Below are 20683 nucleotides of genomic sequence, written 5' to 3'. Positions count from 1 at the left end.
TAGATGTGCATCAGAGGTAAATACTCTGGAAAAGCAGAGCGGGAATCTTAACAATGACCACAGCGGTACTGAATCAGAATAACTTCCTAAAGGGGTGGATTGTATAACTGCCAGATGTGCTGATATAAAAGTGTATGAGATCACTATCGTGATTTTGTGCTAGATGAATTTTGATGATGTCCATTCCAGTCAGGTTTGTGCATGCACACATGCACAGTAGCTAGGAGATTTTTCGCCAAATATCTAGCCATAGAGTTGGCTTGGGTACCTTCTGGAGTGGCACAAGTATGGCACCAAGGATAGGTTCCTGTTGACTTGCCCCCCCCACAGTTCCTTCTTACTGCTAATGACAGTAGCTGGAACATCCCCTTGCTAATTTCTTGCCTTGCAAAGAGATAATCCTTTCTCTTTCTAATATTTGTATATAGTCAGTTGTAGTTCATTGTTGTATTATTTCTCTTTTAGATAGTTTATTGCGGAGTCCCTACCACCGGTCTTGTTAAAAGCTGTTCCCTGAATTTCAAGGCTTGCTAGTAGTGCACCAAGCACATGCCAAAGGGCGATCTTCGCTCATGCTCCTTAAAGTGCTTGGGGGAGGGTCACCAAAAAGACTGCTGTAAAATTGATTGGAAGTACCAAGGTAGAACTATAAGAGAGAAGGAGTAGCGACTTCACATTTTACTTACAGAGACAGCTCTGTGTCCACGGTTGGACACCATGGAGATGGTGCCTAGTGCCTTAGTGCCTCTTAATCTTTTTGGAGTGCTTTGACACTGGTGTTAAAATACATAGCACCAAGGAAGGACTCTGGCAAGGACTGGCAATGACATGCCACATCTTGGAGCCATGCAGGGCGTGAGCACTTTTCCCAGTCTCCAGGTCAGAAAAAGGAGGGGGATCAGGTCATTCTCCAGGCACCACAGACCAGCTAACACTGGCATCTCAGTCAGGCTGTGATGCTAAGGCCCATGCCAAGGCCACATCCACTCCTGCCAAGCCAAGGCAGTCAGGCCCCATCCAAAATAATTTGCCAGTGCCCATGCCCTCCAGTCGGAGATATTTCATGTGCCATGAGACTTAACATGCTTTTTGGTACCATTTTTGCCACCTGGGCAGGACTCCGCACCAGCACCCTTGATGCTGCTGAGCTCACCAGTGCAATCTAAAGGGAAGGCATCTGGAACCCCCTCTCCCTGCTATGGTTAAATTAGTGTTGAGATGTGTGCCCCCCCCCCTTGGTCTTCATATACTAAGTTGGAGTCTTATTCCTACAGATCTGCGTATAGTAGGTGCAGGACACCAAAGGAGGCCCCATCCTTTTCAGTGGCCACTCCAGTGTCAGAATCCTTCACAATGGGATGGGCAGAATCCCCTGGGATGCTGCCATGAAGGGAAAAGGAGTCCAGGAAAACTGGCAGTATTTTAAGGAAGCGCTATTGAAGGTGCGGAAAGAAACTATCCCGATGCACAGCAAGAGAAGTAAATATGGTAGGAGACCAGACTGGCTTACTGGGGAAATCCTTGGAAAACTTAGGCACAAAAAGGGAGCTTACAAAAAGTGGAAACTTGGACAAATGTCTAGGAAGGGATATAAAGGTATAGCTCGAGAATGTAGGGCAGTTATCAGGCAGGCGAAAATGCGACTGGAATTGCGACTGGCGAGGAATGTGAAGGATAACAAGAAAAGTTTCTACAGGCATGTTAGCAAGAAGAAGGTGATCAGAGACGGCGTGGGCCCCCTGCTGGCTAAGGGAGGTAACCCAGTGACAGATGATGTGGGGAAAGCTGAAGTGCTCAATGCTTTCTTTCCCTCTGTCTTCACAGACAAGGACAGCTCCCGGACTAATGCGATAGGTTCTTCTGGACTCCAAAATGCCATGTAGAAGTGCAGCCCCAGGGGGGCTTCCAGAAGGAGGTCTTTCTTCCAGAGGCCCCTTCTTCCTGAAAATTCTTGGGAAGAAGGGGCCTCCGGAAGAAGCACGTCCTTCTGGAAGCCCCCCCGGGGCCGCGCTTCTACACGGCATTTTGGAGTCCGGAAGAACGGTCTTCCGGACTCGAAATCACGTGATGTTATGCTAATGAGGCATGTTGAATTTGCGTCCGTGCCTCATTAGCATATTTCACTCTGTGTATTAGCATGCCACTTCCAAAGGAAGTGGCCTGTGTAGAAACGGCCTAGAAGAGCATTGCCACTCATTAAGATGGTCACGGGTTTTGCAAAGAACTTGTGACCAGCTCCAGGTTTGTTGCAGTCTACAGCCAAAAGAATGAGAGATGGTACTTTGTCCCTTCTAAAGGGTATGAATATCTTTACTCTCACCTACAATTGGAACTCCCTTGTAGTTGATGCAGTCAGTCAAAGGGAGAAATGGGTTTCAAGGGCCCTTCCCTAAGAACAGAGAGGCTAGACACCTAGGCCTCTTCAAATGAAAAATCTATTCTAAGGTATGCGGGGGGAAGTCTACAGTTGCGTATTGCAAATCAGCAGGCATTTGTCAGTAGGTACTGCTACAACACTTGCTTGGCACTCACTAAATTCACTGAATGTCTCACCTCAGACTCTAGGACTGAGTTTTCAGCATTGTCAAAAAGGGGAGACTCCTCTCCAGAGTATCCCCGCAGGCAGCATTAGATGCAGCACATGCTGCTACCAGGATGACGGCCAGAAGACTGCTATGTATAATGGGTCCTAGTTACAAGTCTCAGGCCTCCCTGAAAAAGTGCAACAGATTGTACAGAATATGCCTTTTGAAGGGGTCTCAGTGCTCTCTGAGAAAACTGATAAGAGGCTCAACAGTCTGAAGGACTCCAGGACTAACCTTAGGTATTAGACCTTTACATTCCTTCCACCCTCAACGCAGTAACACTTCTTGCAACAGAGCCATCAAGATAGTTCAAGGAAGAGAAATTGCAGTGGCAAAAGAAGGCCATGTCAGCCCATTCCCAGTTCACAATACTTCAGTTCAGCCTGTCAGCAGCTTCCCATGTGTTCACCGTATGCATGGCAGCAGTAGCAGCTTTCCTTCATAGACATCACATACAAGTGTTCTCAGAACTAGATGACTGGCCAATCAAGGCCCACTACTACATCGAGGAACTGCCACGTGTCTGCCTGGATGTACATAGTGCAACATGTCAGGCTCAGATTTAGACTATTCTGTTCAAGGCTGATGTTAGTCTTTTGCTCAACCAGGGATACTTTAGAGCTGATAGTGCCTTACCCAGTCCTTAATTCCTTGACCTGGTGGTTGGAGCTACAGGAGGTGAGCTCTGGGGTTCCCTTTGGAACACCACAAACTTCAGCATCAGTGGTCAGAGACACTTCAAACTTACGATGGGGCATCCGTCTGGGGGATCTAAAAACTCAGGGCTTTTGATCTCCAGATATCTGATGCTTCCCCCTCAGTGCCAGGGAACTAAGGACAGTACAACTAACTTGTCAGGCTTTTCAGTTATATCTGTCAGAATATTGCATGTCAGTGATGAGGGACAGCATGATGGCAATGTTGTATGAGAACAAACGGGGAATGCACAGTCCTCTCCTCTGTGCCAGGAGGTACCTGCTCTTGGACTTCTCTGTGGAATATTTGATTCTTCTGCAACCTTCATACCTTTCAGGGGTGCAGAAGGAGCTGGTGGACCATCTTAGCAGGTCCTTTCAGGGTCACCAATGGTCTCTTTATCCAAATGTTGGGAACACAAATCTTCCAGTGGTAGGCCTTCCTCAGATGAACGTATTCACCATGAGGCACAGCAAGAAGTGCCAGCAGTTCTGCTCCTTGCAGAACCACAGCCCTGGATCAGCTGCGGATGTGTTCCTCCTCTTGTGGGCAGACCAGCTACTTTATGCCTTCCTCCCTATACCAGTCATTCACAAATTCCTCCTCACAACTGGGGGAATGAGCTCATGTCATTTAATCTCACCAGCTTGGGTTTACATCTCTTCTGGACATATTGGTATGGACACCACTCACCTTAAAACTCTACCCAGACCTTCTAATGCAAGACCATCGGCATCTTTGCCATCCAGACCAGGAGTCACTGCACTTTATGGCTTGGAAGCTCCATGGCTGAATCTAGCAGAGCTGTCTTGCTCAGACCAGGTCAGACAAGTCCTCCTTGGTAGTAGGAAGCCTTCCACGAGGGCTGAGTATCTCACAAAGTGGAAGAGATTCTCTGTCTTGTCAGTGTAATATGGTATCTCTCTGATATGGTCTTCTAAGCCTTTCATCTTGAACTGCCTTCTCAAACTTCAGCAGCAAAGGCTGTCTGTGTCCTCTGTAAATGCCACTTAGTGTCCATATCAGCATTCCACCTGGGGACACATGTTCATTTGGTGTTCACGAACCTGATGGTTAGGTGATTTCTAAAAGGCCTGGACAGACTCTACCCCAAGGTCTACCAACCAGACCCTTCCTGGGACCTTACCTTAGTTCTGTGCAAGCTCCTGGGGCTCCTGTTTAAACCATTGGCTGCTTGCTGCTCTATTGTTCTTTTTAAGGTGGTTTTTCTGGTTTCAATGCCTCTGCTAGGGCCCTCATGTCATAGCTCCCTTTACAATCTTAGAACATAAAATTAGCCATACTGAGTCAGACCAAAGGTCCATCTAGTCCAGTATTCCATCTTCCAATAGTGGCCAGCCTTGTATAAGGACAAGGTGCAGGCAGCTATGTCTGCATCTGGCCTTCTTGTCAAAGGTGGTCTCAAGTTTCCATATGACTCAAGATATCTTTCTGCCGGTGTTTTACCTGAAAGCACACTGTAGTGCTAGAGAACAGAGTCTTCATTCCCTTGATGTGTGTAGAGTGAGTGCTGGCCTTTTACATTGATAGAACAAGACTGTTCCGGAAGTCACTTCACTTATTTGTGTCAGTGGCAGAAATAATGAAGGGCCAGTCTGTGTTATCTCAGTGCATCTCTTCATCAATCGTTCCTGGAGCCAAGAATGTTAGGCCTCCCAGGTATAGCTTTGCTCCTACTAATGTCGCAAGGGCCTAGATTTTCTCCACAGCATTCCTTGTGCGATCCCCACTCAGCAGGTTTGTAAGGCTACACACTGGTCCTTGATAAATACCTTTGTTGTGCACTATGCAATTACACAGTAACCTAGAGATGGCAAAACCTTTGGTCAGGCAGTCCTCTAATCAGTGAAGAACTCCAACGCAATCTCCTAGACTTGTGCTTGTGAATCAACCGATTGGAATACACATGAACAAGAACTCAAAGAATCAGAAATGGTCATTCATCTTTCATAACTTGTTGTTCAAGATGTATTGGTTCATGTCCATTTGAATACTCACCAGTCCTTCCCCTCTGTTGGAGTAGCCAGAATGAAGTAACTGAGGTGTGGCGGGGCGGGTCAGCAGAACCCTCTTTTGAGTGCCATATTGGCACCACTCCAGGGAACGCCAAGGCTAACCATATGGCTAGCTGCTAGGGGAGTCATGTACGCTTACTTGATTTGGAGTGGACTCAAACACCACATCTTGAACAATTACAAAAGGTGAGTAACCATTTTTTGCTTTTTGGAATCTTTTTGAGATGGAAGTAAAAGTCTTGTGGAGTAGTAGAGAACATTATTGGGAGCTGTAGGTAACATGAAAGTGGAAAGAAATGCACAAGTCTTACCTTCATACTTCTTTTAAGATTTTGAATGGATGGACTATGTCCTGCTACAGTCTTAATTGCTACTAAACTTAATTTTTTGACCATGATGGTGATGTGTTTTGGGGGGCTTTTTGTTCTTACTAATATCAGTTTAAATTTGCAAAATGCTTTGCAATCCCTTGAGATGAACAGATCTACAGAAACTTGAATATTCTCTATATCTCTTTAGAGCCCATTATCTTATGTACGTTAGGTTACATTTTCCTTTGGTTTCTGTGATATTTTTCCATTAATATCAGTTGGATTACACTGGTACAGTAAGGAAAAATTTGGTGCACTTTTAAGACCAATAAGAATAAAACTCTTTGACTGTGAATGTGGACTTCTCATTCTGGAGGAGTGATGTTATTTGAGCTGGTGCCATCTCCTACTACGTGACTTTGACTCACAAGGGAATCCCTTCCAGCTTGCTGCCAGCAGGGACTGAAGTGGCAAAGTGCCATAGGGACATCTGTCACCTCTACAATCTCTGCAATATCTGATGGCCCAGTAACTGAGGGTCAAAATCTGGTTTTAAACTGCAGACTACACTGAAGGCTTCAAGAAAGGAGCCATGTCTGGAGCCTTTCTGGTTTTCAGTAGCTGTCTTGTTGCATTTTAAAGATTCGTAAAAAAGGCTTTCAAATAAGAATTGCAAGAACCTATTAAGTCTCATCCATCTTTTCCTAGCAAATATTGTGGTGTTTCTTAGGCAATGCTGCATGCAGGTTAGCAGATCTAAAATTGAATCTCTAAAACAATGTCTGCCATTTTGATAAAAAGCCAGCTTCTGTGCCTGAGACCTTACAATAACAATCCCTGTGCAGGAATTCCCTTATAGGCATGTTGTACTTTTCAGTATTAAAATGTACAAGACTCTAATAGGCCATGTCTACCCTGCCACTTTTGTCAGTGTATCTGAACCACTGCTTTAGAGTCACTGGAATTTCAGACTTAAAAGTGTAACTTGTACTTACCTCAGGCCACACACAATGAACACACTGAATGGAATAATCCATCTGTTAGAGGAGATATACTCTTTTCCCTCTTCCTTTGAGGAGCATATCTGATCTTTTTATGGTATCTCCCATCTTCTTCTCCCTGGATAGCACATTTGGATAGATTCGAGGGAGGAGTTCATGAAGAATAATAGAAGTCAGGGTTCACAGGATCACCCTGTCTGGTACCTGCCTCCCCTTGCCTTAGGCTCTCCAACTCAGTACTCCAGCTTCACTGGTCACTCTGGATATGCTTATGCAGCAGTCTTATTTTGAAATGAGCTATTCCAGGCCTTTGTCTACACTTACCAAAAACTTTGAAATGCCATGCTACTGGCCAGATCGAAAAATACTAATGAGGCACTGAAATGCATATTCAGCGCCTCATTAGCATGCCCCCAGCAGCGGCACTTTGAAATTGCTGCGTTTCTCTCCCGTGCGGCTCGTCTACACGGGGGGTCCTTTTCGAAAGAACCCCACCAACATCAAAATCTCCTTATTTTTACATGAGTCCAGCATGTTGTACAGAAATAAGGAGTCCTCTACAGGAATAGGAGTCTGTAGGAATAAGGAGATATTGATGTTGGTGGGGTCCCTTCAAAAAGGACCCCCATGGAGACGAGCCACGTGGGATCAAAACATGGCAATTTCAGCGCCTCATTAGTATTCTTCGATCTGGCCATTAGCTTGGCCATTTCAAAGTTTTTGGTAAGTGTGGATGTAGCCCAAAAGAGAATAGATGGTATAGTCTGATCCTTCTTATGTTCAAGGATGCTTACCAAGTTTGTTACAGCATATGAAAGGAGGCAGGGAATCAAGGTCTAGTCTTACTTTGATAGGTAGGCTGCTAATTGGTCTGAGGAACATAGCCAGACATTCAATTTCAGGAAGAACATGAGAAATTGTGATATTTGCAAAACTATATCTGTGTGAGAGACAAAAATCCACATTGATTTGGAGCATAGAATCACAGGAGCACTGTTAGGCTGCAACTGAGCAAGAGATTCCTTCTGCAAGTGAGATGACCAAATGTAAGTCAAACTCTTGGGCTGTTGCCATACTTGTCCTCCTTTCGGAAGGGCTATTGTAATGTGGCACTTCGGAATATGCTAATGAGGCACTGTCATGAATGTGCAGCACCTCATTAGCGTAATGATGGCTGCACATGCTCCGAAACTGACGGTTTTGAAACACACTGTCTGTGTAGCCAGGGCCCTTTCGAAATGGCCCCCTGATTTTGAAGACCTCTTCTTTCCATTTGGTTTTGGGAAGAAGAGACTTCAAAATCAGCGGGTCATTTTGAAAGGCCCCTGGCTACACGGGCGGCGTACGTTTTGAAACTGGCAGTTCTGAAGCGTGCACTGCCACTATTATGCTAATGAGATGCTGCATATTTATGGCAGCGTCTCATTAGCATGTTCCAAAGTGCCATATTACCATGGCCCCTCCTTGTGGCCACAGCCCTGCAGGAACACCAATGAGAACATGTCTCAGTTTTTCAGAACACACAGCCTTAGGCTCTTACATCGTGCAACATGCTAGACCTCAGCTACACGGTGCCTGGCATGGTCTGGAACATCAGCATTCATACCTGGATACAGTTTTCTTACATCTGACATCCTGAGTGCTGGCTCAGTGACATCCACCAGAAGAAGCTATTCAGGTTAAGTTCAGAATGTTCTGCCACAGAGCAGGAAATATTTATCTAGAGTTAATTGCAAAGCTAAATGGAAAGGTTTCTATTTGAGCAACACCACCAGCATCTTCCATTTTAAATTGCCAATTTCAGCAATACTGTGCTACTTGCTAAGCCTGAAACAATTGGAGCTTTCCATCTGAGCATCCCCAACTTCCTAGGACATCAAAACAATACACCTTTGCTAAAATGAGCCCATTAGGATCCAACCCATGTATTTGTTATAGCTTGGGGTAATGTTTCCTCTAATTTTTCCCATACATTTGTGGAATATATTTTGTTATGGCCACTAAGGCACCTGTAGATGTGCACTATCAGTAGAAACACATGCTGCCAGCTGTGGGCACTCTGCTAATCAGCTGGGTGGCACTTGAATCTTTCTTGGGTGGTCAGCCAAGCATTCAGCTTAAAGGGAACACTGGTCAGGGAATCACTATAGTTAAAGAGTGCTGCTGCCTTGCAGTGACATGGAGGTGGGGGGTGCTGTCAGCTCCTTCAGCCTCACAGCTCTGACGGACTGACCACTCCTTCAGCCTTGCAACTGCAGCAGGACTGGAGGAGCCTTCAGCTTCCACTGCAGCTGTGGGACTTGAGGTGGGATTCAGGGGCTGGTTTCTTTATAGCTGAATTTTCATTATTCTGAAGGGCTTTATAGTGAGAATTTACTGTAAAATATTAGCAGGATTGATGGTCCCAAATATGAGCCCTGTGCAACTCCACCGCTCCTCAGTGAGGACTGCATTTTTGGTAGCCATTACATCAGCTCAAAGAGAAGAGGCAACTCAGGTATTCATGTCTGGTCCGCATTATTTGTTGAGTCATAAGGGCCGTGTCTACACTAGCCCCAGACTTCGAAATGGCCATTTCGAAGTTTACTAATGAAGCGCTGAAATGCATATTCAGCGCTTCATTAGGATGTGGGCGGCCGCGGCACTTTGAAATTGACGCGCCTCGCTGCCGCGCGGCTCGTCCCAACAGGGCTCCTTTTCAAAAGGACCCCGCCTACTTGAAGTCCCCTTATTCCCATGAGCTGATGGGAATAAGGGGACTTTGAAGTAGGCGGGGTCCTTTCGAAAAGGAGCCCCGTTGGGACGAGCCGCGAGGCACGTCAATTTCGAAGTGCCGCGGCTGCCCGCATGCTAATGAAGCGCTGAATATGAATTTCAGCGCTTCATTAGTAAACTTCGAAATGGCCATTTGCATGGCCATTTCGAAGTTTGGGGCTAGTGTAGACGTAGCCAAGGGCATTTTTACTCTTAGATCTTACCCTAGTTTCTGTCCAAATTTGTTTTCGGTTCCATGAATACTAATCCATTCACTTCCCAGTTTTTGATTCCAAACCTCACTCCGGGGAAATTAAACTTCATACAATTGATGTAGTAAAGAGTGCTGTCGTACTTTACAACTAAATTGTTCAGTTCACACCCAAACTATTTGTGGTTCCTTCTGATAGAGATAAAGGACAATTTGTATCTTCTTAGAGATCACCTAAGTATGTTTTGCAACTGCCTAAGGATATGTTAAGATTTAGTAAGGTGAGAGAGCTTATTCCATTAGAGCTCAGGCAGTCTCAGCTCCATATCTGAAATTTGTAGCAGCTACACAGTGTTCAGTCCATACACTTAAATGACACTGTTCCCCAGTAGAAGATGCCATATCAGCTGCTGGTTTAGTAGGGCTGGTCTGCAGTTGTTTATTTAAACAGAACTCTTGATAAGCCTCTTCAAGCAACAGGACATCTACACAGCTTTTTTTAGTCACCAGGAGTAAAAATCTGTCAGGGTCATCACTTGAAGAGGGAACAGTTAATTCCCCTATATTAAAAGGTTCTTCAAGATGTCATTGTCCACACGGATTCCATGATGTACCTTTCTCGACCTCTTATATATGAAGCCTTACTTCTGCATGATTCTCTATTGGTGAAAGCACTGAGGGATAATTGGTTTCACTTTACCCTTTATGCCCATGTGTGTGCATGCGTGCATACGTGCACGCGCCCGCTCACAGGAGCAACTGGAGCAGAGGCATAGCCCCAACTAACACTGGTGACAAAAATAATCCTATCTTGTACGGTTTGGGAGCACACATACTAACAGCAGAATCTTTGTGGACAGAGCTTCTTGAAGAACCACAGTGACTGCAGCGTACATAACATTTTATTCTAGTTAGATTTTGGTCAAGATACTGCTCTTATCTCTTCTCGTACAAATGTTGCTGGGGGATCTTTAATGACCTTGAGTATCTAGGACCTTGGTTTTATAATTGTTCTGAAAGATAATAGATCCTTGAGCACATATCTGGTAATATTAGTTCAGTACTAATTTGAAGAATAATACTTCTTAGTTAATTGTCAGCAGCACTATATGAAGTACTCTTTAAAAGGAGATTGCAGCAAAATTCGTTTGTTTCTGTAGGCATGGCCTCTTGTTGAATAGTTCTCATCTGTGCAATCTTAATTTGGCAATTTGGTACAGTCTTTAATTACATGATCACATACTGTTTTTTTCTGCAGGACCCCTGCCTCAGTCAGTGCACAGGAACAATGCTGCTGATCGAATGGGTAGCTATGCAATACTTCTTTTTATCCTTTCATTTAATGTGTGTCCCCATGCCTTTTTTACTTCACACAAATATTCTGAATACAGTACTATAAATTTCCTCATGGTCTTTTATTTGACATGTGTCACTGTGATATCACATCGGTTCATAAACATTAGTGAATAAATTTCATCTTTGCAGTATTCCTGTCAGGTAAGATATTATTTACCCCATTCCCCATTTTACAATGGAAGATATGAGACAGAGGTTGAAGCCAAAATTGTCAAATGCCTCACTGATTTTGGGGGCCCAATCTTTGATGCTACAGATGGATTGATTTTTATTCAGAGTACTTTGTGTTTTTAAAGCAATTAATGGAGCTGTGCTTTGAACATACAGACTTCAGTTGAAGTTATGAACTCTCAGCACTTCTTCAGATCAGGTCTCAAATTTTTTGAAATGAACACCCAGAAAATGAGGACAGATCCACCTGTGAAAAAATGTTGGGATTAGTAACTTAGCCAGTATTAGACAGGAATTAAGTGGGAGAGATAGGGGTAGACTCCAGTTCTCTAGGGAGACATTCATCAGCTATAAGGACAAGACCCCCTTCCTCTTCTTTCAGTCTCTTGCTTCATTCACTATACACATTCCAAATTCTTTTCGCAAATGAGACTGACTCCTACAGACAACACATTTGCTACATAACCTTGATTCATTCCCAGAGCATCTTTTAGTCTGTGCACTGAATGAGACAAAGATTCTGTGGCAAATAGATGATCATGTAATTAAAGTCTACATCATAAAGTATATGCACAAGGGGAGAAAATTAAAGTTGCTACTGCAACCTTAATTGGTCATTAGTAACTTTTATATTTTGAAGTCTGCAACCACAATGTTCTGTTGACCCTTGCTCATAGAACTTCCTAAATTTAAAACAAAGCAAGTAAACTGAAAAATGTAAATTTCATCACATGGAATGTTATTGATTTTCCACATGGGTCATCAGCAAGACTGGCACCTTTAGGTCCACAGCATAGACTTTGGTTAACAGAACTAATTTTCTCTGGGTGGCTGACTTACGTAGAGTAAAAATGAAATGCACATTTTGATAGCAAATTTCACTGCTATTTAGTAGCAACAGAAGGATGATACGACTCTAGAATCCAGGTTTTATAGCAGAGTATGTTTCAGTGGGTAGACACCTTTCCTCACAGTCTTCCCATTTCCTGTCCTATTCCTCTCCCATTGTGGTCTAATTCTCTTTGGCATCTATCCCTCTAGCATGCCCTGTCTTCACTTTGCTTTCTTGTTCCTCCTGTCCTGTTTCTTATGTGCAGTCAGGTTTCCTTCTATTTCTTCTTCATCCAGCCTGGGCACCTACTGAAGAAGTATTGAGCACGGAGGAGACTTATCACTCGGGTCTCAGTTCTGATTCCATAGCAGCCCTTTGAGTGCCAGGAGGAGCAGTTGCAGGGACAGTCCTGCTAAGCCCCTATGTCCCCTGCACCCCTAAGATAGAGCAGGCTTAATTGCACTTTGGGGATAGTGCATGGTCACTGTGGTTGACATAGAGGAGCTGTATGGGGATAGTGCAGACAGAATCTTTGGAGAATAATGGAACCAACGTAACAAACCTCTGCAGGACATGTGCTGATAAATATTTTCAGGTGCTGATATTTTAATCAAATATGGGAGTGTTTTCATGGGTGTAGCAAAAGATACATCCTCAACACCAGGGCAGTGCAAATATAAAGATCCTGCTGCATACCCTAGAAGTGCTAGAACAGGTCAATAAAACACCAAGAATATTTCTAACATAAGTAGAACAGCATATTTCCTTGAAAACTTTCCTAAGAAAATTCAACCTAAGGCAGATACCTGTCATCAAATAGGTTAGCCCAGACAGTCAAAAGCTTGCAAAATTAACTGCAATGGCATTTTATAGGGTAAAGTGTTAGGTAACTATAACTGTAGCTTTAAAAAAAAACAACACTGCATATAATAGTAACAGGGAATGGTATTCCCTCAAGAAGACCCAATAAGTGCCCAGTAACTCTTTGAAACCAAAAGCACTGTGAGGGAATATTTTGCATACCATGTAATATCAGGATATTTAATTCTAAGGACACAAGGTCTAATCTTTTTCATAGCTGTAAGCCCAGTATGTAGGCTTTGGCCAAAAAGAGTTACTATCCTTTAATAACAAAAAGAAAGAAGAGCTTCTGAACTGAAGGGACAAAGGTATTAATCCAAAGTATTGTAGGATATTCTCTTGACTCTGATGTGATTCAAATAAGCTCAATTTTTTTTTTATATTAAGGCTGAAAGTGTAGTGTGTCTCTTGGCTACGTAGCACATGCAGGCACTTTCGAAGTGTAGGAAGAGGGGCTAAGGTAGATGGTCACCTTTGTGCCCTTCTGGTACTGGGTTGTGCAAGGGAAAGTGCAGCCCTCAACATGATTGCAGCTCACATATCTGACTGCCTATGGTTGACAGTGCTACCCATTATTTCTGTGGTGCTATTCATTGTGGTTTTTCTGGTAGACCCCTTTTCTTGTGGCTTGTGAGAGGTGCTGTGTCAGTTTGCTTCACCCTGAAGCAGTGCCTGACTGCTTCTGGTCAGCTACGAGACTTCTGTATTCTCTTTACGCTGCCAGAACAGCATTCAACAACTATGCTACAGGCAAGAGAAATCCATCTTTGAGATGTATTTTTCCAAACTGCATGTGGGATTTGGTTGCTCAATTCCATGGACAGTTTTAAAAATCTCAGATTTATAAACTAGTTAAATGATACATGGAAGGGGTGGGTCTTTTTTCATAATATATATATTAAAATGTGTGTAGTGTAACTAGTTCAAATTATGGAGGCTAAAACTAGGCACTGAGGAGTCTGAAACAATTAAAGTTTATAAAATAAGCAGATCTGATTTGACAAATACTTCTTGTTTTTTGTTTTTACAGCTGGTAACCCTCTTGTTCAGCAAGGTGGACAGCCACTAATCCTTACCCAGAACCCTACCTCAGGGTTAGGCACAATGGTAACACAGCCAGTGTTACGGCCTGTTCAAGTCATGCAGAATGCCAACCATGTTACTAATTCACCAGTGAGCAGCCAACCTATCTTCATAACAACACAGGTGAGTTTTCCGTTCCCATGTACGTAAAGCACTCTACATAACTGTACTTAAATACCTTTATGTATTCTGTTCTTAGTGTCTGTATTTAAGTGCTGTTTGAAGGTACATAACTAATGTTTTTTTCCTACAAAAAAGAAATCTGCAAATATTTTTTCAAAATGTTCTGGTTTCTGGTTTCTCCCTAGAAACCACTGTGTCCTGGGTTGGTCACTTTTTAAAACCCTCTGTTCCAACTGCCGTGGGCCCTTTTTTGTTATTTAATTCTGCTTTTCCACCAGCAAGAGAGGGTGGTCACTCTACTTTCTTCATTTCTGATTGTTCACTATGACGGGGCAAACTATTGGAGGTCAGAGTCAGTATGGGAGAGGGGACGAAGCAGGCAGACACATACCTCTCAGTGTTCAACATTGAGAAAACAAATCCAGTAGCTGCATGTCCTGCAGGGTAGGATAAGAAATGCTTACTAGGCACTGAGCGTGCTCCAGTGCTGAAGGAGCATTGAAAAATTGGGGGCTAAGCAATTGTTTTGTCAGCTTCTACCTAGTGCCTCCACTGCCAGTCTTTATATCATTGATTATACTTCCTGTTTCATTTCTTATTCTTGTAAATATTCTTGGTCTTCTTTAATCTGGAAATATCTCTTCAGTCAGTAATGGAGTCTGAAAATAAAGTGTTGCGGATTTGTAGTGAGAACTTACTTCTCAGATGTTGTTGAAGATGATTGGAACTTTAGCGAAGGAGTTTGTAGTTTGTGCAAACCAAAAGGGAAGACAATTCACAGACAAGATAAGGCAAGCTCAGATTTCACCAAACGTGCAGGTAAATAATGATTATTTAATATGGTTCATTCCATTTTTGTTCACTATATTTTTCCTTCAGCTGGACATATTTATTATTTCTTCATCTGCTTTCTTTATGTTTCCTGAAATTGTGATTACTATAGTGTTTCTTAAACTTTTTGAGACCACAGAACAACAAACAATAATATTTTCATGTGGAATACCTTTCAGAATTTTCTTAAAAAAAAAAAAATTGTCAGACTAAAAAAACAAACAGAAACATATACAGCAAAAACAAAATAAAGTAATTTAATCAGATAGCATAACAATGAAGAAGTAACATTGTATCTGATTTTAATAACAGAAAATATATACCATTAGTGTATGACATCAAAAGAAGTATCAGATGCTCACAGCACCCGTGTGAGTTGTTCATGGAACGCCAGTGTTCAGCAGAACATAGTTTTAGAAACACTGACTTAGTAAGTCTGAAATTGCCATTAATAACATCTTTACTCTAATTCAGTTTATTTTGATTTGTTTTTTAGAGAAGTCATGGAGAAAAGGATTTTGGATGCAAGCAAACTGTTGACGATTGAACCACAGCATCTGGGGAAACAGCAAAGTAAAAGGCTCCCCTGTATTGATACTTTTGTGCAGCAATGACTCCATGATGGACCAGTGTCCAAAGGAAAAAAATAGATAAGCTATGAGTGATATGCTGACTCTGTCAACTATTGGCATGTGTGGCTTTCATACTTTGTTTACTGAAATTATTCCTGAGGTTACTGTCCTGTGAACTGTAAAAATAAAGGATAAATTAATGGGACAATATAACTTGGCTCCTGGAGGAATAAAAAACAAATAGGCATCTGTATCTTTGTATAACTGGAGATGTGTGGATGCGTCAAGTGAGACACTACATGAGTATTACTTGTCACTGGATTGACTCTACTAATCGAACAACAGTTTATAGTCTTAGGCTTCCATCACTTGTTGGAACACATTCATACAATACGAGCACTTCTCTTTTGACTTAGATCCACTCAGTTTGACCTGGACTCGATAAAAATAACGCTTAGCAAAGATAGTGCTAGCAATTTTGTTAAAGCCATTGAGCTCTTTTCACGACCTGGAGTGTTGGAAGATAATGTGGATAAGAAGGTGGAGGAGGGTGCTAGCAAACAAGTGAAAACCCTACATTGTGATAGGTGTAGCCATGTGAGTATTGATGAAGTTTTGACAAGCGATACTACTGACTGTTCATATATATTTTACTGCCACGTTACCCATTTTTCATACACTCTGAACTGGGTAGAAACTATTGATGCATCTAGGACTCCGGCCAAGAACTCTTAATATAATCATTGCTTCAGAAGTTGTAGTGGGTAAGTGCTTATGTCTTCAGCAATACTGCACACTGGACTTCAAAGAGTGATGAGATTGTGAATGACACACTTGGAAAAACAATCCCAAATCTGCCAATATATGATGGAATTCAGAGTTCAGTAGCTTTCCCTGCATTTACAACATGCTTGGTAGGGTTAGTGTGTCTAGGTGACAAAATTCTTCTAACACAGAGCTGGAATTTTTAAGTGAGGTGGTGTCCCCAGTTGCCACTGCACTCGACAAATGAAAGGGGAGGAGAAGTATAATCTTGCTGCCTACCCCACTTTTGCTAACATCTAGACTTGACTCTTTTTTTTTCCCCAAAAAAAGATAGATAATGTAAAAGAAGACCATAGAAAAAGTTTAGACATATTTTGACGTTTGATGCAACTGTAAGTAACATAAGTGCAAAGCCATTTGTCATTGTTTCTGTGCCACACCAATTTTTTTAAGTTGCTTTGACTGCTGAATCACATTAAGAGAAAAATATCAGAGGAAGTTCTTTTTACATCATCTGATGTGTTGTGACAATCTACCAAAGCCTACAGACCAAGCAACAACATCCAAAAATGCCATTAATGTCTACTGCTTTGTTTACGGGCATCTGACTTCAACTTAAGATTTTTGATATGCAACTCCTCAATAATCCGTCTTGTGAATTTGATCAACTGAGAAAATAGCCAGTAGTTGTTAAAGTTTTTATCAAATTTAATACTATCCTGCCAATCATGCTACAGTCACAAGATTGTTCGCTAGCACTGGACACATTCTTTGCCAGGAAAGAACTGTCTTCAGGATGCTACGTTGGAGATTCTGCTGTTTTTGAAGAAAATGTCCATTTATGGAACGTGCTGCATTTGTACAAAACATATAAATATTAATAATGGAAAGGAAATGTATTTACAATTGAAGTGACTTTTTTTCATTGTTCCATTCTTATTTGTGTATATAAATAAAATATAATCACTGCTCTTCTTCTTTCTCCTCTACTGTGTGCTTATATTTGAGTAGTTCTCCATAAATAGGTCAGACAATTATAGGGAAAACTAGTGTTGAAAGTACTTGCAGTTGTAGTTTTTTAAGCTCTAAATGTCTAAGTGTTTTCACAATATATATCTGTAATGATATATTTGTCACTTATATTGAAGGTTTTTCTCAGCAAGCACAACAATACAAAGGGATGGTGCTGGTCTGTTAGCTGGCACAGAAGAGCCTAGGTGCTTGGATCAGTCAGTTCTGTGTTAGTTTTACTTAAATAACAAACAAACCCTGTGAAAAACAGAGAATAAAAATGCTTAGAAGACTTACCTGCCTTGACTAATACTTATATCAGTTTGTCACTCTAACTTTGTCATTTGACTGGCTGTAACTGGTGCCGTCAGTGTGAAAGTTCTTCATGAACCTTTACCTTTTAGGATAGGAGGGAGGGGGTTGTGGTCAGAGGATTTTTCTGAGCAGATTGCTACCAAATGAGTAATAGGATTTTTGACTGTGCAGAAATAGGACCTAATCTGCAGTACTGCCAACTGAAATCTATGAAAAGAGTTCATGTTGACTAAATATTGGTTCTGATGTGGTTGTGAATTTATCTTATCCATTCCTAAATGTATCTAGTGAACCTCAAAGAAGTAATTTAGGCAGACCATTCAGAAACTAACACCACATTGCCGTTGGTAAACTGTACACTGATTATCTCTGGTTTTGATTTGTTGGGATAAATACGTTAAAAGATAATTTTGCCTCTTAAATACAGGGATTTCCAGTAAGGAATGTCCGGCCTGTACAAAACACAATGAATCAGGTTGGAATTGTTCTGAATGTACAGCAAGGCCAAACAGTTAGACCCATTACCCTAGTTCCAGGTAAGCAGTGTTGTTTAGCGTTTATCCAATTAAAGGAACGTAATCTAATAATGTATCTTGAAGTTTGTTACTAGTGGCCCTTGAAGAAGTGTGATTTTCGTAAGCAATTTCCTGCTGTGAGCAGTCTTGCTTGCACCTGTAAAGCTAAGCACATGCATATGAGTTTGCAGGGTCAGGGTCTGTATGACTAGGTGTACGAGTCCCATTTAAAAACTGTAGTTCTTTGAAAAATCCTACCCAAAATTATTAAAAAAGAAGAATTTGAAAATGTAATTTTCATTGTCTGATGTTTCCTTTCACATTTCACTCATCTTAGAAAGTGAAGCTATTTCCAAATGTACTAGACATTCATAACCTTCACTGAATGTAGTGGGAATTGTGGGAGCTCAATGCTGCTGGGGAGTAAACAGGAAGATATCTGACACATCAAGTGGGAGCATCGGCTCTAACCAGGTTTTCTGTTCTTTTTGAAGCCCCAGGTACCCAGTTTGTTAAACCAGCAGTTGGCGTTCCTCAGGTTTTCTCTCAAATGGCCCAGGTGAGACCAGGTACTACCATGCCGGTCCGACCCACTACCAACACTTTCACTACGGTCATTCCGGCCACGCTTACCATCAGGAGCACTGTACCACAGTCCCAGGCACAACAGCAAAGTAAGTCCACTCCCAGCACCTCCACAACTCCTACTTCAACGCAGCCAACAACACTTGGACAGTTAACTGTGCAGCAGCCAGGGCAATCCAGTCAAGCTACTAACCCCAAATTAGGTAAGACCTCCCATGGGAAAGCAGTGGGACTCAAGTACTTATAATTTGATCTTCAAATATGTGGCCTAGTGCTAGAGTATGGTAGTGGGAGTCCTGGGTTCTGTTCCTGACTCTGTCACTGACATACTGCATGACTGTGAGCAAGTCACTTAACTGCTCTGTGTCTCAGTTTTACCTGTCTGTAAAATGGGGATTTATCCTTCCATCTGTCCCAGCTGGGTATGGGAATTAACTAATTTGTGTTTATAAAATGTTTTGACGTACTTAGATGAACGACCTTAAGATATGTAGAATGTTGGTTTTTTGTGTGTTTTGAAGGGTAATATATTGACCTGTTTTTAAGATTAAGGGCACAATAGAAATGGAAACTAATAATTTTTATGATGTCCAATCATAGAAGAGTGATGGATAGTTCAAAAATAATGGCAAACAAACCTTTAGAACAAATAAAAATAACACTTCATGCAGCAAGAGGTTCCGTTAATGTAATTACATTTAGGAAGTTAGAGTCAAATAGTATAGCTGTATTCAGAAAAGGAGTCGATAATATTTATGGTCATCAATAACATGCATAGTTATTCATATGACATTTCATGTTTCGTGGTGTAAGCTGATAACCGGGGGCGGTCAGGGTGTAGGACATTATAGATGAGGGAGTCTTGCCTGATACATCAGATCCTATGTTTTTGTTTTGTTTTTTTTTTCTCCTGTGTCCCTTCTGTTGGCAGTGAGCATTGCAAGCTTTGTGACTGTGAAGAGACCTGGAATAACTGGAGAGAATAATAATGAGGTTGCTAAGCTGGTGAATACATTGAATACCACACCTTCATTAGGCCAGAGCCCTGGTCCAGTTGTTGTTTCTAATAGCAGCCCTGCACATAGTTCCCAGAGATCCACTGTTTCAGAATCGTCGTCATCATCATCATCATCATCACTGAAAGGTATGGTCTGCAGCAGCCTTCTGTGCTTTCAGCAGAACCTAGATGTTTAAAGACTCATAGGGGTAGCTGTGTTAGTGTGTAGTTTCACAAATAACAAGCAGTCCTGTGTGTCCTTAAAGACTAACCAATTTATTTATTAGGTAATGAGCTTTCGTGGATAGGACCCACTTCTTCAGATTTGGAGTAGACAGTTAGAATCCAGGGTTTATATAGTGGGGCGGGGAGGAGAGGGAAAGAAAGGTGGGGAAAAGGGGCATTAGCTGTCACTAATAAGACCAGTAGAAGAAGCAAATTAAGTTAAGTAGGATATGTGCCATTCCTGTCAATGTCAAAGGTGTGGAAATTGCCCTTGTAATGCATACAATAATGGAGATCCCTATTAAGGCCTAATTTAAAAGTGTCAAATTTGAAAATGAAATCCAATTTAGATGTCTCCCTCTGTAATCTTGTAAAATCTTTTTATAGAAGACTGGCAGCTTTCAAATTCTTTATTGACTATCCAGTGAGGTTAAAGTGTACCCCTATAGGTTTAAGTAGATGTTTAAATATTTTCCTAACACTCAGTTTCTGAAAGCAGAAAATTAAGCAAGTTATCTAGCTTGTATATAAAAGGTGAAACAGACATGTTAAAGAGCTATAGAGGTGGATTTCTTGTTGTCATTGCCTTGAAGTTTTCCACAGTGACTGTTTTATCATGTGAGTTCCTGATCACTTCTTGTGTTTGTTACTGTGCATTCAGTGTTATTGATGCATATACTACAATTGTTAGAATTATTATTTACATATCACCATGGGCATACAAAGCTCTTTACAGACAATGTAAAAGGGCTGCTTCTGTGCTACTTCTGCACAGAAGGCACAGCCAGGTGGGAGGGAGGCAAAAGATAGCTTTAAGCCACCTTTTGTTCCAGCCAGTTTCTGGGCT

General features: G+C 41.9%; 1 protein-coding gene across 5 annotated transcripts in view; it reads left to right on the top strand.

Annotated features, from left to right (window-relative positions):
* POGZ (pogo transposable element derived with ZNF domain) overlaps positions 1-20683 on the top strand; it is a 58877-nt gene that overhangs the window by 20045 nt on the left and 18149 nt on the right. For 2 of the 5 annotated variants that reach the window (XM_074980833.1, XM_074980830.1), the window contains 5 exons: positions 10853-10900; positions 13845-14020; positions 17942-18050; positions 18524-18817; positions 19546-19758. In XM_074980833.1, coding sequence (XP_074836934.1) covers positions 10853-10900; positions 13845-14020; positions 17942-18050; positions 18524-18817; positions 19546-19758 — 840 coding nt within the window. The remainder of the gene's footprint in view (positions 1-10852; positions 10901-13844; positions 14021-17941; positions 18051-18523; positions 18818-19545; positions 19759-20683) is intronic. The other 3 variants (XM_074980834.1, XM_074980831.1, XM_074980832.1) reach the window with 2 other exon arrangements.

This window comes from Carettochelys insculpta, chromosome 30, assembly GCF_033958435.1.
Source record: "Carettochelys insculpta isolate YL-2023 chromosome 30, ASM3395843v1, whole genome shotgun sequence".
NCBI lineage: Eukaryota > Metazoa > Chordata > Testudines > Carettochelyidae > Carettochelys > Carettochelys insculpta.
Note: the sequence above shows the minus strand (reverse complement) of the source record. Positions and strands in the feature narration are given on the sequence as shown.